This window comes from Impatiens glandulifera, chromosome 8, assembly GCF_907164915.1.
Source record: "Impatiens glandulifera chromosome 8, dImpGla2.1, whole genome shotgun sequence".
NCBI classification, from domain to species: Eukaryota; Viridiplantae; Streptophyta; class Magnoliopsida; order Ericales; family Balsaminaceae; genus Impatiens; species Impatiens glandulifera.
Genome location: NC_061869.1, coordinates 11,320,975 through 11,338,519, shown reverse-complemented (window position 1 = coordinate 11,338,519; position 17,545 = coordinate 11,320,975). Strand labels below are relative to the sequence as shown.

General features: G+C 27.5%; 2 protein-coding genes across 2 annotated transcripts; one reads left to right on the top strand and one right to left on the bottom strand.

The window, feature by feature from the left end:
- Positions 1 to 9,412: 9,412 nt before the first annotated feature.
- On the top strand, positions 9,413 to 10,108 carry LOC124912992 (NDR1/HIN1-like protein 1). The gene has a single exon (XM_047453618.1). The coding sequence runs from the start codon at positions 9,413 to 9,415 to the stop codon at positions 10,106 to 10,108; it is 696 nt and encodes a 231-aa protein (XP_047309574.1).
- A 2,291-nt stretch (positions 10,109 to 12,399) lies between these two features.
- On the bottom strand, positions 12,400 to 13,598 carry LOC124912656. The gene is made up of 3 exons (XM_047453303.1): positions 13,244 to 13,598; positions 12,924 to 13,024; positions 12,400 to 12,819 (listed from the first exon to the last, which is right to left on the bottom strand). The coding sequence occupies exons 1-3, from the start codon at positions 13,339 to 13,341 to the stop codon at positions 12,413 to 12,415; spliced, it is 606 nt and encodes a 201-aa protein (XP_047309259.1). The 5' UTR covers positions 13,342 to 13,598; the 3' UTR covers positions 12,400 to 12,412.
- Positions 13,599 to 17,545: the final 3,947 nt, after the last annotated feature.

The window sequence follows — 17,545 nt, the reverse complement described above, 5'->3', positions numbered from 1 at the left end:
TGAATTAAGCTCAGAAGACTCCGAAGATGAGCCATGTCAATCGGGATTAAATGTCCCAAGAAAGAATTTAATAGCATTGATCAAAATCAAAATATCGAAAAATTGGAATTATATAGAATCATGTCCCAATTCTCAGATATGAAAGTTAATGTTTTAACCTCTAATCATGCTTTTAAATTACTAAAAGCAAATATGGATCCAGAATTAAGAATGCAAATCATATATCAGTTCAATACTGAAAAAGAAACTTCGTCCTCTTAAGGAGAAGAAATAGAAGACAATATTTTAAATTATAATAAATCTTATAATATGACTGAGGTAATGAACCAACTTAGGAACAAATATCAAAACAAAGAAGATAGTATATCTATCCAAAATCTTTAAAAAAAATAAATAATCTTAAAGAAGAAATTAAAATATTAAAAAAGAAAAATATTTTACAGAAATCCAGAATCACTAAACTTAAAGAATAAAACTCAAGAAAACAATCAAACTTATGATATAAAGAGAAAATATAAATTGAAGAAAACATCTTTTCAGAAAATTTCCTATCCACAATAGAAATGATCAAATCCCAAAAATGACAAATAAAAATATCACTTTTGATAGATAATCATTATACAGAGTTGTTTACTGCTCTTGTTGATAGCGGAGCAGATCTAAATATTATACAAGAATGATTAATTCTTACTAGATATTTTTATAAAACAAGTCATATTATGTGGCATGCAGGTGGAGATAAATTCTAAATCCAATATAAACTTCCTAAAGCCTACTTATGTAATGATAACAAGTGAATTGTCCAAAGTTTTATACTTGCTAAAGATATTTCTAACCAGGTCATACTTGGTACCCAATTTTTAAATACAATTTATCCAATTAAGAAAATTGATAGTAAATGCATTGCATGAACTTTTCAAGAAAATGATATTTTTCTAGAATTTATTGTTGAAACATTTATTAAAATGTTACATAGTATATATGACAATATCAAAGCAAAACAAGATTAAATATATTTTTTTAAACAAGAAATAAGTCTTGCAACAATTGATGAACAATTAGGACACCCCATATGAGATCAAATAAAAAATTATTTACTAAGAGATCAAATTTCAATAGACATTTATAATGAGCATCCTAATGTATTTTGGGATAGAAAGAAACATATGGTTTCACTACCTTATAAAGATTCTTTTAATGAGAGTAATATTCCTACAAAGCAAAGACCTTGCCAAATGAATTCAGAATATCTAGAATTATGTAAAAAAGAGATAGATACTCTTTTACAAAAAGGGCTACTAAGTCCATCACAATCCCCTTGGTCATGTAAAGTTTTCTACCATGATTAAACACTCGGAAATTGAAAGGGGTGTCCCAAGATTCATACGTGACCCTTCAACAAGGTATTAAAATGGATTAAAGATCCAATTCTTAATAAAAAAAGACTTACTAGACAGACTATATGATAGTTTAATATTTTTAAATTTTGATTTAAAATCAGGATATTGGCAAATTCAGATTGAAAAGTCTGTTAGGTATAAAACAACTTTTAATGTCTCTATTGGACATTATGAATGGAATGTTATGCCATTTGGATTAAAAAATGTCCCCTCAGAATTTCAGAAGATAATGAATAATATTTTCAATCCTTATAGTACATTCATAATCGTTTATATTAATGATATACTAGTTTATTCAAAAACAATTGAAACTCACTTTGAACATTTAAATATGTTTAAAACAATAATTACTCAAAACAGTTTAGTAATTTCTAAGCCAAAAATGGAACTTTTCCAGACAAGAATAAGATTTTTAGGCCATATCATTGAGAAATGAAATATTATTCATATTAATAGAAATATACAATTTTTAGAAAAATTCCTAAACAAAATTACTGATAAAATACAATTACAAAGATTCTTAGGGAGCCTTAATTATGTGGCTCCCTATTATAAGATTTTAACAAAAGATACAACAATCTTTTATAATGGGATGAAGAGAAATCATATACTATGGTCAAATCACCCTACATAAGCAATTAAAAGAATAAAAACTCAGATCAAAGTACTTCCTTGTTTAATGATAAGTAACCCAAACTAGGAAAAGGTAATTGAAACTGATGCGTCTGATATAGGATTCAGAGGAATATTGACTTAAATAAATCCATAAATAAGACAAATTTATCTTGTCAGATTCCATTATGGAAAATGGAACGAATTCTAAAAGAATTATGCAACAGTCGCCAAAGAAATACTTGTTATAGTAAAATGTGTTTTAAAATTTCAAGATAATTTATATAATCAAAATTTATTATATTAACAGACTGCAACGCAACTAAATTTATGTTTTAAAAAGATTTTAAACATGATATATCGAAACAAATGTTTGCTAGATGGAAAACTCATTTGGCCCCATTTAATTTTGAAATAGCGTATAAAAAGGGGAAAGATAATAATCTTTTTGATTTTTGACTCGTGAATTTTTAAATTTATAGGAATGAGCATAAGGGGTTTTGAACCTTTCTCTAATAGAGGAAAGGACCATCCTCTCTTAAAGTAAGAGGCCGAGATAGGACACTAGAGATTATATCTCAACATGGGAAATAAAAGCTCATAGAAATGGATCTCTCTCAAGATACCGAGAGTCTAAAAGATCAGCCCACTTACGCCAAAATACTTTGCGATGATGAAACATAATCCAGTAATATTGGATTTACAGGAAATGAATACAGAGAAATTATTTATCCTAGAAGAAAAAGACCTCAGATGGAAAAATGAGCCATGAACAATAATGCAGAGGTATTTGGATAATTCGTCCACAACATCAAGGACTTATAAGTCCCGGATATTTTACGAACAAATATTTGTTCAAAGCGGATCGTGTGAAATATCACACTTCTCTGGCACAAATAAAGAAATTTATAATTTCAGCAAAATGATCATAAAAAAGGCAATATCCTTAGAAGATTGGGGAGTATTCACAACGAAAGAAAGAGAATTATCGTTTAATAAAACAACAACAATTAAATTCAATTATTGGGATTACTGTGATGCCTTCACTAAGGCACTTAATTACGAAAATAATAAATACAAACATTCCTGGTTCATTAAGGTATGCGCAAATGTTTATATAAGAGACATACCCCCACTGGTTTATAAACTGGTTTTACTGTTTTGGTTCTAGTCCAAAAATTCTACCAGAAGAAATTAAAATCTTCTTTAATAAATGGAGCGATATCTCCCCACAACTTTTGAAGAAACAAGAAGCAAACTTATACATTGAAGGAATAGCTTCATACTTCTTCTTCACAGAATTCTCCATTCTTAGATTTAGAAATGGGTACTAGAGTTTGGTTATACCAAAACAGGAACCCCTTGTTTATTCAGAACATCTCATTACAAATTTTGGGATAAAATGATGATAATATACTCGGATAAGAATGAACGATTCAGGAAGGAAACAATGGACCTCCTAAATCAATAAATAAGCTTATATGAGGAAAGACGACAAGTAGCTGAGGCTCCGTCTCTGTTTGATTATATCTCCAAAAAATTCAAGATGAGGTTAGAGAACCTAACAAAAGAACAAATGATATCTGCATATATTGAAGAAATGAAGAAAGACTTTATGTCTAAATTTGAAGATGATAATAAATTCAATAAATCTGATTCAACCATGGCATCTGATTATTTATAATATGCTCAAAGTGATGTTGGAATAGAAGACATCTTTGAGGCAATCAAAGAGACATTGGTTGAAAAAATATCCAAGAAGGAAGTTGGATCATCCTCCTCAAGCCAAATAAAAAATTAAATAAGGAAAGATCTGCAATAAGCGAAAGACAAGATTCGGAATGTGCAGAAAAGCATTATCCTGGGAATCCCGACTTTCATTGTTCATTTTTAACTTTTGTAAAAAAAATTCCTTTAAATTGTTGTTCCTTTCCATTTAGTATGGGAGGCGAAAAAGACCCCTCTAGTCTCTATTGTACTAGTTGTACTCTCTCTCTATCACTCTTTCTCACTCTCCTGTAAAATAATTCATTTTGATAAATAAAAGTGTGAACTACGTTGTGTTCGTTCAATTTAGTATTTGGTTCTGGTACGTTTCTATTATTTCTCCTTATTTATTTTATGCTTTCAAGTTTAGACTAATAGGCTAATCCCATTATGTGTTGATCATGTCGACGAACTATCCTACCATGTAAAAAAAAGAGTAATTGAAAAATATAGTCTATATTAGAATCTTGAATGTACACAAAGGTTGGATATGAAATGTCAGGTCCTTTTATAAAATAGTACTTTGATTTTGTGTTCCTGATAAATCCATGATTGGTCTTTGTATGACGTTTTGAGCAAAATAAAACTTTAAATTAAAGTTAAGTTTTATAATTGGTTGACAGACATTTTTATATGTTGTAAAATTATTTGTCCCTCTTCAAATTCTTTTTTGTGGACTATAATATCGTCGAATGTTAGAACTTTGATGTTAATATCAGTATTCTTATAACTACCTTCGATGAATTCAGCTGGAAAAACATGAAAGGTTTAACTTTAGTCTATTATTATTATATAAAATATCCTAAAAACAATGGTATATATATATATATTGTCTGTATTCCTAGAAAAGTAGTATGATTTTCATGGGCATATTTATTTGAAGGATATTCTCTTGTTTGATAAAAAAACCTAATTAATGAAAAGGCAGGTTTTTTTGGTTTTAGTTTATTAAATTAAATTATAATATGTTTTTTTATTTAAAATTTATAAAAAAAAAAATTAAAATATTTTAATAAATAAAATAAGTGATTTAATAATTAAAATAATATTAATATAATATAGAAGAAAATTTATAAAAGAACAAAACAAAATTCCAAAATTAACTCAATAAAAATACCTTTTTGTTATTATTTTTAAATTTAAAGCAAACTCTGGGCCACGAAAATAAATATTAAATAAGTTCACGTTCCTGACTAGGTTAGTCAAACTCCTTTCCACCTTCAGTGTGAACATATATTATTATATGCATTTACTTTTATCTTTTATATTCATCATTTTCAACCCCAATCATTATCTTTAATTTTTTTTAAGTTATTTTAATAATCAAAACTTTAATTCAAAAAATATTACTTTACTTTTATCTTCTATTATAAATCACTTAATTTATTAATTAAAGTATTATATATTTTAAATAATTATTTTTATTTTATCCTTATATATTTAAAAAAATCTTAAATCTCTTTAAAATCATCATCATCTATTATTTTTCAAATAACTCATAAGTCATATCCAAACAAGGTTTTAGAGCTGGTTTGTTGAATTAATTAAAAAAATCAAACAACAATGAAACATTATTTTATTTATTTTCTCATATAAAATCATTAATAAAAATACTAAAATATCTTATATTTTTAAACAAATTAATTTTATCATTATAAAAAAAATTAGACAACGAATTAAATATTTAACCCAAATCCATGATCTTACAGTGAGTATTCATTTCTTTTTACTAGAAGAGAATAATTAATTTTATCATTATATATTAATACTCTTTAAAACTTTTGAGTATAAAAAATATTCACATAAACATGAACTTTGAAAGGAAATGATTAAAACATTGAATATTCTTGAATGAATAAACTACACATAATGAATCAAACTAACCCTAAGTCTTTCTCTACACATAGCTTTAATTTAAGTTTCTAAGAAACTTTAATTTCATATATTATCTCTTTAAATTGATACTTAGGCTGTGTTTGGTTTGAGTTTTAAAATAACTCAAATAAAATAAACCATCATTTCACTCCTCTCATTCACCACATAATTTAAATTATTAATTAAAATACTAAAATAATTTATATATTTTAAATTATTTATTTTATTTTATTTATATATATCAATACCCTTAAAGTTTTTTTACTAAAATAACTATCAAAATAATTATCAATTTCCTCTCAACCATCATTGTTTTTTTATTGCTCTAGATATTTTAAATAACCTCAATCTGATTGAACCAACTCTAGTGTCATCTGTAATATTGCTATCGATTAGAGGGGTAAAGGCGGGGCAGTCGGCTACACTAACACTAACACGGCTGGATTCTTTGTCTTCGCCCAGTTAGGTACTTGATATACCGGTCATGCAGCTATATGTTTAATAATTATCTTCAATCATCAAAATAGTTCACATTTAATATTAGATTTTCTAATCACTATATTATAGAATATAGACAACATGACAAGGCAATGAAGTTGAGAATTAAAACAAGGTTAAAAAATCTGTCACTTGTGCTTAAAAAAAATAAAAAAATATATATCTTCTGTACATGGTCATGTTCAAACAAAAATCTCTCAAACATTGTTTTGTTCGGGACAAAAAATGTCCCATAATCATTTTCCCGAATTTTTTTTTTCTCTCCTATACATCGTCATATTCGAAACAAAATATTTCCGAACATAGTCATTCTCTTGGAAATATTTTTTTTTCTCTCCTGCATATGGTAAGGTTGGAAAAAAAATTCTGAATATGGCCATTTTCTTAGAAAAAAAAAGTTAATTTTTTCTCTCTTACACCCCTCTCACGTTATAACTTTGTTTTATATATATTTAAATAATTTTGTCAGAAGAATTAATGCTAGGTTTTGTAATTGTTTTTAATAATAGATCTAGTCTTTTTTTTTATGGGGTTATTTGGGTACAGTTATTTTAATAAAATAGAATAAATGATTATGTATTGAGAAATAAATCATTAATTTAATTAATGATTAGTGAATTACTTATGATTTAACATTAGCTTATTCATTAGCATCTTTCAATTACCATGATTTAGGTATTTTTTTTTTGACCTTTTCAAATCAAACTACTAGTGTGAAAGCAATTTTTGTTATCAATATTCCACCAAGAGATTTGATATGGGACCATAGTCCTTTATTAGAGCTTTTTGATGTTTGCTTATTTGAGGGGAGGGGAGTGAGTGTGTGTGTGTTTTTTTTTGGGTTTTATTAAAATAATATTGTTTAATGAAAAATTAGGTTAGAATGTGTAATTTGATAGTTAGATTTTTAATTAGTTGAATTATTATTATATTGTTTTGTTTTTAAAATTAAAATTCTATAAAAATAAAATAGATATATTTTAGTATTTTAATTGAGAAAATGAGTAATTTAATAGTTAGAATAATAATGACGTGGTGACAAGAGAGATTATTTTAAAAATAACAGGTAAAATCCTTTAAAAAGAAAATGTCACAAAAACACTCATATCAAACGAGATCTTATCAAGTCTAATTTCTATCCATCTTCTGTGTGAACCCCAACTATGTTTGAACCTCGATCAATATGTATTTAGATGAAATTTATAAATTAATATATTTATTCAATATAATCAAAATATACATAATAAAATAATAAAAAAAATTCCAGCTTAATATTCTAAACCTCATACTTATGATTTATAGTTATATCATTATGTTGAAATTCTAATTGATAATAAGCTTACACTTTTTCCTCATCTATTTCATATTCTATTTAGTCTTAGTTTAATTTTTTTTTTATATATTTTATTACATTCTTTTATTTATCACTATCTACATATTAATGTGATATATTCATCCTAACGTTAGTTATCTTATCTTAAAATTATAGAAATCTTAATAAAAGTACAATATACTTATGGTTGGGCTTAAATTAAAATTGTATAAAAAGATGTTTGTTAAGGTACATTTATAAATTTGAATTCATAATTATTTGGTTAGCAATTTATTATATATCTAAAGTGTGTAATTGAATCATACAAATTGTACCATAAATAGGTCAAACTTGTATTTATTACAAATTTTTGTAACATTTTTTTTAAAATTAAAATTAAGTTAACCAAACAAATATTTGTTATGTATTTATGAGTGACTGTGAATGGACAACCCAATTCTAGGGCTGACACTATTTTTCACTATCACAAAAGAGTATAATTTTCCAAAATATGAGAATTTTTTACTATGCATGTATATAATTGTTATGAACAAATTAATTAAAACTAGGGCACCCTTAAAACTATTATCAAATAAAATTTTCAAAATAAAATCAAGCTGAATACTTGAATCAATTTTTAGAATGTTTATCAACTAGAGTGATTATTTTTGAAAGTATATATATACTTAGTTCTTACAAATCTTTAGTGAAAATCATTCTACATTTAAAACTTTTATCATTTATTTTTTTTCTTTTTCAAATGCAATAACTCTTGGGCCCTTCGTTTGCCAAAGTGGTTACTGGTTAATGGCCAAGTTTTATTTGGGTTTTTCTTAAAAAAAAAAAAGTTTTTGTTTGATTTAAACTAAATAACAATTAATATATATTTTTATTTTTTACCAAATTATCTTTTCTTTCTAAATTTTTATTTATGAATTAAATTATACTAAAAAAATAATATTTTAATAAATAAATAAATAGATTAATTATATGGTAAAAGTGATATCTAAGTATAAGATAAAAAAACTCAATAACTACTTCCTCAAACAAGACCTTAAAGATATAGTTTTATTGAGCTTATTAAAAATATTCAATTATAATCCAATGTTTATCTCTTAATTCAATAATTAAAATACTATTTTATTATTATATATTAATACTTTTAATTATTTTTTTATTAAAATATACACTTCCTGCATCAAATATTTTTAAAATAAATAACTCAATATTTATTTTTAAAACATCATATTCAAAATAAACTCTTATTACCTTTTACCTCTCATTTTCAATTTTTACATTTTTTTAGTCTCAATTCTAAGTACTAGTTTTAATCAATTTATATACACAAACAAGTTTAAATTGCGTAATAAATTGTTATAATAGTTTTAACAAATAAACAATCATATATAAATAAAATCAAACATTTATACATTAACGTTTAACAAATAAATTTGATAAAGCGAACACATACAAAAGAAAAATATATAAACAAAGTTGATTAAGCATTTCAAACACAATCAATGTCCCATATTGGAACAAATTCAATGCTATCAAATGTATAGTACATATATATGCCTAAGCATGAGTGAATCAAAGTTTGTTTGGTTCGGATTATTCACACTCTTTTCGTTTATCAAATAAATCAATTCATTAGTCAATTTATTTTATTTATATATATTAAATATCAATACCCTTTAAGTTTTTTTACCTAATTTTTTTTTTCAGAATCGTAACAAATAATCAATTTTCCCTCTTTAGATTATTTAAATAACCTTTACCAAACAAGGCCTTAGTCTCTCTCCACACACACAAATCCAAGCTTCTACAAATCTTCAATTTCATATCATTTTTTTTTTCTTTTCATTTTCAAAGCAATAGGGTAAAGTGCCATTCTTTCAATTTTGTGATTAAATTTCCTTCCTCATTCTCTCTCCTTCTTCTGGAAAACATGTCAAATAAACATGATTCAGATCCAGAATCCAGTCAAGATGAACAACCTCAACCTCAACAAGGGTTTATACAGAAGAGGAAAAGGGAAATTTGCATTGGAATCACAACTAAATTATCAATCATAATCATCATAATCATAATTTGTTTCGGACATCCTACTAAACCCAAATTCATCCTCCAAGACGCCACCTTTTTCACCTTCAACCTCTCCACAACAGCATCAGCAACATCGCCGCCGTCAACCCTTCTCTCCTCCACTCTACAAATCACCATAGCCTCCACAAACCCAAACACCAAATCCGGCATCAATTACCACGATCTGGGTATCTACATCGAGTACAAGAATCAACAAATCACTTACCAAACCTCCATTCCTATAGTATATCAAGGTCACAAAGAGACTAAAGTTTGGTCATTGTTAATCAACGGCACCAACATACTGATTTCTCCGGACAACGCTCATTTCCTTACATGGGATCAATCAAACCGGAGTATTACTCTTATCATTAAACTTGATGGTCATGTTAATTGGAAGATTGGAGGGGTTACAACACGTAAGTATCATATTCATGTTAGTTGTAATGCTATTTTGGATTTGACGGGCGCCACCACCGGCGACACTAACACGGACGGATTCTTTGTATTTGGCCCCGTCAAGTACATGTTTTACCGGCCATGCTATGTTTTGGTCTAATTATTCTCTTCAAACTTTTTAATGTTTAATGATAGAATTGTCAAATAATAATTAATGTTGGGTCTTATAGATCTTGTTTGTTTATGGGATATTTAGGGGTGTTATTTTTAGATAATAATTTTGGGTTTGAATTAATGAAAAATGAGCTATTTTAATAAAAGAGAATAAATAATTATGTATTGAGAAATAAAAGATGTTTGTATATTTTATAGAGTTGATTAATTAGTTAATTGATGAGTGAATCTAGGTTTTAACATTAGATTATTATTTATTTGCAACCTTCAATTCCATTTAAGGCCTTATTCGGTTTGAAATTTTAAAATAATCTAAACAAAATTAATTTTTCAATCAATCATTTCATAACAATCTTATCACTCATTTCATTAACCAAAATAATAAAATATTATCAATTTTAAATTATTACTTTTATTTTATTTATATATATCGATACCCTTTAGGTCTTTTATCAAAATTAATCATCAACCGTCATTATTTTTTTTTCTCTCTAAATTTTAAAAAAACTAAATTCAAACAGGGCCTAAGTGTTAATATGGTACAATGATCATCCTATTTTAATTTCAACCCAAAAAAATATGAAATTGTTCTACATGTGCATGAATGGACTTCTTTTAGGGATCTATATATCTATCTATATATAGATCCAAAACGCTTTTACAAATGTGGTGTATATTTACCTAGTAAAAATAAACTTTCTATTTTCATCCAAACCCTAAAACTAATTACAATTTCATGATTTTTTTTTTCTTTCTAAAAATTGCTTTTTTGATTGAAAGTACTAATTAAACCCAAAATAATTGAATGGCTCGGCCATTTGTATGATTTCTACACAGTAAGAAAGCAGTGAAGTTGTACATATTTTGTTGTTTGATTGAGAAAGTTGGGTCCATCCTAAGACATGATCTATTGATTATGAATGTGACATTATTGAAGCAATAAATTGAGATCAACCAATCAATCACTTTGCTTTATTCAAATTTCAAAAACATGTGGTTTTAAATTGACAAGGACTTGTTTGATTTTTAGTTATTGGAATAAAACCAAGTTTTTATTCTAAAATTCAAACATTATATCAACTCTTTAATCAATTATTTTATTAATTTAAAATTTAAAATTATTTTTAATATAAATTAATTATTAAATAAAAATATTAAAGAGGAAGAATAATTTGATAAAAAAAAATTAAAATATATTTTTTTCATAATTTATTTAAACAAGTTTTTTTTTAACTCAAACAAAATCCCCCAATATTGACCACCTTCTTAATGGACGACTTCATCTTCTTGCTTTCTAAAATGCAATTCTAATTATTATATTTCTTGTCACTTATCAATATATAATTCTTTTTTGGATTCGAGAATAACTCAGATAAAATCAAATTTAATTATTTTATCAAATGTAACCTCATTTAATTAATTAATTAATTAAAATATTATTTATTATAAATTTTTAATTTTTATTTTATTTATATATATTAATACTTTAAAATTTTTTATCAAAAATAATTATTACTTTTTCAAAATGACAGACAATCATCATTTTTTTCTTCTTCTAAATTATTCAATAATCTCAATCCAAAAAGCTCTTAAAGGATACTACACCTGAACCCAAACCAACTTATTGTTATTATTTTTTATAATAAAGTAATATAACTTTTTAATATTTTCAATTAGTTCACTCTTTATACCATTTTTCTCAAATTTGATTTATGTTATTCAATAAATTTGTTTGATTTGAGTTATTTGAAAAACTAAAATTATAATTATTACATTATTTTCTTTTAATCATCAAATCATTTAATTCATTAATTAAAATATTTTATATTTAAATTTTTATTTTTTATTATATCATTATATATTAATATGGTTTAAGTCTTTTTACTAAAAATATCATCCCATATTGAATGAAAAATAATTGAAATAATGTTTGATTTTATTTGTTAATAAAATAACTCAAACCAATTAAGAATATTTATTTAAATTTAATTTTGGCCCACTCATTAGTCTAAAGTCAATATATTAGGAATATTTTTATTAGTTGTTACTAAACATTTAATTTTTAAAATACATACTATAGTTATTTGAATATATTATATAAATTAATTAATTTTGTTAATAAAATTTATAACTTAAAAAATATCCAGTTATAAATTTGACTATAATATTACAATAGAGTTGTAAATACAGTATTTAGCCTTTTTATTAGATTCAATTCATATTACAATTCATATTACAATGTATACATGTTACAAGTATAAGTTTAAACCTGTAATTGTGAAAATCGTGATTACAATTTTCGCCTCTTCTTCAATGGTGTCGTCGCTTTCCTTCGAGAATAATTCGTGTTTCTTCTTCTTCTATTCACTCTATCTGGCCTTAAGTTCATGGATCTTTTATGCATTTCCTTCCTCTTTCTGCCTCTACTAATCACAATACTTTGATCATCAACATAATCCGAAGAATGATCAAATTCATCTGATCTTGAAGAATCCCCCATCTCTATGTCTCGAAAATGCCTATTGCGACGTCTCCTTCTTACGCGTTTGACACTTGTTAACTTGTTCCACAAAAAACAAGCCATGCCTTCATAAACAAACCAACAAGTCTGGCATGCAGCCCAATACATCTTGCAAAGGCCTTTTGTTATGCATTGACAAATACCCACTTTCATTATTAAGTAGAAGATCACAAAACCTAAATACATAAATTTGGAAACATGTATATAGAGTATTAGTCAAATGGAATTTCTTCAAAAACAGAACATAAAAAGTAAACTAACTAGCTACATGAATTCTTACATATAAAAGATAGGGCAAAAACCATCACCATTTTCACCAGATTGGATAAACAGAGATTCTCTATAAAACAAGCTATATCCCAAGTTCCAGAACAGATTCCCCTGCAATTTCAGAGTCCAATTCTCACTTTTGTGATGGATAAATAAACATGATTCATCTCCAATAGCAAATGAAAGAACATAATCTACTCTAGTAGATAAACAAAATCAGGATTTCAGCCCTAATTTATCATGACTAAACATGAAATGTTCAAACAATAGTATATAATTACACTGTAAGTAAAAAATGTAAATTTTGAGATAGAGAAGAAGGTTGCTTACTCGCAAGATCTGCCAAATGCAGCTTTAATTGGAGCAGTAAATGCATTGCCAAGAAATGTACCAAGTGTATTTGATGCTGTACTAACAGAAGACCCCATCCTAGAACAAGAAACAGTGAATTATCCTTCTAGACTATTACGTCAAACCCTAATTAGACGACAAGAAAGAACAACTGAACTGTTAATTACTCGATTTCTATCCAGAATCCAAATTTTCAGTTCTCAAACCCTAATTACTGCAAGTAAGCAAGCAATCGGGAGCGAGAGAGAGAGAGAGATGAGACGCAATGATCTTCATAACGTTCCATTGGAGAATCGAAACCTTTTACATGAAAATCAATGGATTTTGAAACTAGGAACTGAGGAAGAGAGAAATCTAATGGGGGTGCTCTCGAAGAAGAGGGAAGTTAATTTCAACGGTTTATTTTTTTAAACCAAATGCCTAATCACAATTATTATTTTATACAAAAATTAAATTAATCTATGATATAATTTGAATTATAATTAATAAAACAACATGTATAGTTATAAAAAAAAATTATAATATAAAACAGTGGAAATTATATATTTTAATTATAATGATCAATATTTTTGTAATAATGGTTTAATATGATTTATTTGTTAGTTTCAATAGATAGTAAAATAATTATACAATAAAATAAATTTATTGGGACGATAGATTCGTGAACTCTTCACAAAAAAGATTAGTTCTCGAATTTACATTGTTAGTATACTGTTACATGATTAAAAGTCGGAGATAGAAACACCGAATATTTTTATGGGATCTCTAATGTGCAAAGAAGAAATAATGTGATTAATTTTATATCGATCGAGTGGAAGTTTATGATAGTGAACCAAACATTTCTGTTCAGTATTGTCAAATTATTCTACAAGGATTTTGTTTGAGAAGTCATTTAAGGTCAGACCTAAATTGAATAGTATTACTTTTGATTCAAATAGTATAGCACAAAAAGATATGTTGGAATCTCGTTTTTTATTGGTAGAGGTTGAGGAGGCCATTAAGTGATGCGAAAATGATAAAGTGTCGGGATGCGATTGTTTACTTTGACTTTTTTTAAGAATCTGTGGTCTTTCCTTAAGACTAGAATTATGGAAACAATTGATTATTTCTGTCGTTTTTCATACTTTAACCAGAGTTGGAACTCTACTTTGATATGCCTCATTCGTAAAGCTCTAAGGACTATAAATATGAAAAACGTTAAGTTTATTAATCTCGTTTCATCTTTCAATGAGATTGTCGTAAAATATTTGGCCAATAGGTTGCGGAGAGTGTTAGAGAAGGTCATAGCTAGTAATCAAATGTGTTTATCAAAGGTCGTCAACTCTAAGATGCCGTATTAATAGTCAATGAGTGTATTGACTCAACTAATTCAAAAGATGACAAATGTGCTTTTGTCAAGTTGACATAAAAAAAGCTTATGATCACGTCAATTAAGAATTTTTATTTGATGTAATGAGAAAATGTGAATGAGTGCGAAATAGATTGGTTGGATTAGATTTTCTCTCGACAGTTAAGGTGATCCACTATCTCCTTTCTTGTTCGTTATTATTATGGAAGTTCTCTAAAAAATGATGCATTTCGCAGAAAACTCAAGACTCATACGTGGAATAAGTTGTGGGTCAAGAAGATATTATTTTGTCATATCACATCTGTTTTTTTACTGATGACACGGTCTACATGGTTCAGGCTACCTACAGGAACTTTAAATGCTTTCGAGATATTTTATGGTTATTTGGGAGTTCCAATTTTCGAGTTAATCTTAATAAGTTAAACATTTTTTTCAAATTCTGTTTCGAATAGAAGAAGGATGAGGTGGGAAAATCTGTTGGGGTTCAAAATTGGTGGTCTTCCATCAGCATACATTGATATGTCATTGGGTGGTAAATTACGATCCAATATTTCTTGGGACCCGATTATCACTAAAATGAAATGTAAACTGTCTAGATGGAAAAGTAAAATAATCTCGAAAGGGGGTCGGTTAATCCACATATATGATGTCTTTATTCATTCTCCCCAAAAATATAGCGATAAAATAGAGAGAATGATGTGAAAATTTCTATGAGGATTTTCTAACTCATCGTTTTGTCATTTAGTTAGTTGTGATAAAGTTAAATGTTTTAAAGATCAAAGAGGTTTAGATATTCGAGATCTTATATTCTTTAATAAGACTTTTCTATCAAAATGGTGCAGTAGTTTTGTTACGAAGCCGAATAGTCTTTGAGCATCGATGATTAGATGTAAGTATGGTCAAGATTGGTCTGCTTAGTTCACCAAAATGTCTAATTATCCAGCGGGGTGTAGCATTTGGAGTCTATGTGAAAATATTTCGTGAGTAATCTAGATTCATTGTGGAGGATGGTTATTCGATTAGTATTTGGGACGACATTTGGTTTAGTGTTAGAAGTCTAGCTACGACGTATCTAGAGCTTACTTTCATTGTTATATGTAGAAATGTCATAGTTAAGGACATGTTTGATCATCAGTCTAGTGATTTCGCTAGTCGAATTAGAAATAGAAGGAGATTAAATATTAAGGAGAGTTCATTACATAATTACATAATAGAGTTTACTTTTGGTAGGACGCAAGCAAGTGTCCATGTCTAAACAATACTTTTTATGCGTTGACAATACATTGATAGTTTCCATGTGGCGCATTGCTACAAGTTATTCTCTAAAATTATTCCATATAATTTTGGTTGGAAGATACTTTGAGAGTCAAAGATTCCATCCAAGATCTCGTTCTTTGGATTGAGCCTTATTTACGGTGGAATTCTTATGGATGATATTTGTAGGGGTGGACAAACCTACCAATCTGATTTGGTATTTAAGATAGGATATCCGCCTCTATTTTTTAAAATTATGATCTGTATTTAACCCGATATCCGATCCAAAAACACCAGATCGGATCGAATCGGCCAGTCGGATATCCGTCGATCCGATTTTTTTGAAGAATAATAATAATATCGATTGGCTGCATTTCGAACAACAGTAGATTCAGGTGAAGGTTATATAGAGGAAGAGACGATACATAGGAGTTAGACAAAGGTCTTGTGGAAAGTACGCTGCGGAGATTCGAGATCCAAAACAACGTGGTTGTCAATTGTAGCTTAGGACGTATGATTCTCCAATTGAAGCGACTAGGGTATATGATCGTGCAACGTTTAAGATTCGTGGAAGGAATGTTGTTCTTAATTTCCCTCTTAAGGTGGAATACTAGTCCAAAGAGACTGTTACCATCTCAATCGGAGGAGAGAAAAGTGGAAGAAAAATAAATATCATTGTTGGAGATCAAGGAAACGGAAAGCAGATGAATATGGAGAAGATAATAGAATCTAACAGTAGTTATGAGATGGCTTGTTCTCCATCGTTATCAATGTGGATCATGGATTGGAATCAAGTCGACGCTGTTATTGATAGCTTTGGGATTTTCTCTAGTTTCCTTTGAAAAGAGAGATATTTGTTTGGGTATTTTTTTTGGGGTTTGTAATTATTTAATAAATTTTAAAAATCACCGAATCAGCTTCAGGTATCCGAAATTTATTTTTTCCGATCCATATCCGAAAAAACAATTTAGTGTCATTTCATTAAAAAACCTAAAAATGGGAGAATAGTTCGAGAATTAAAATCAAACTTAGATAAGCTCTAGCTTTAACAACAATGAGAATTACAACAAACAAAAACTACTTAAATCGTTTTGAATTTGATTTTGTTGGTGACTATTTCATAGTTGCATTTTTGGCTTAAGCTTCAGTTTTATTCATTCTTATGAATTCCTCTTCAATTATGAATAAGTGCATTGTCGTCTACAACTACATCTTCCCAGACTTTCTCCACTGATTTGCGCATTGTACTTTAAATTCTTGCATTTCTTTCCCTCCATACAAAGTAGATTAGTGCTCTATTGAAACATTTCAGTAATTTGCGTAGAAGTTGTCTCCTTTTCATTTCATCATTATCATTTTTTTGATTTCATTCTATGTTCTTGGGAAGTTAGAGATGTTCATATTCCTTGCAAAATTAGACCAAAGTATAGATACAAATGAGCATTCCCCAAATAAATTATTTATGTTTTTCTCGTTCCCTTCAGATTAGACAATTAGCATCAGGTATATTCATGTATTTTCGAATTCTTTCTCGCGTCGTCAGTCTTTTCTTGTAAATTAGTCAAAGGATGAATTGATGTCGAGGGATTATCTTTATAGACTGGACCACTTTATGTCAGTCGACCACCTGTTCTTTTGTTCTAATGCTTGTCCATGCCAAACAACAACAAACTTTCCAT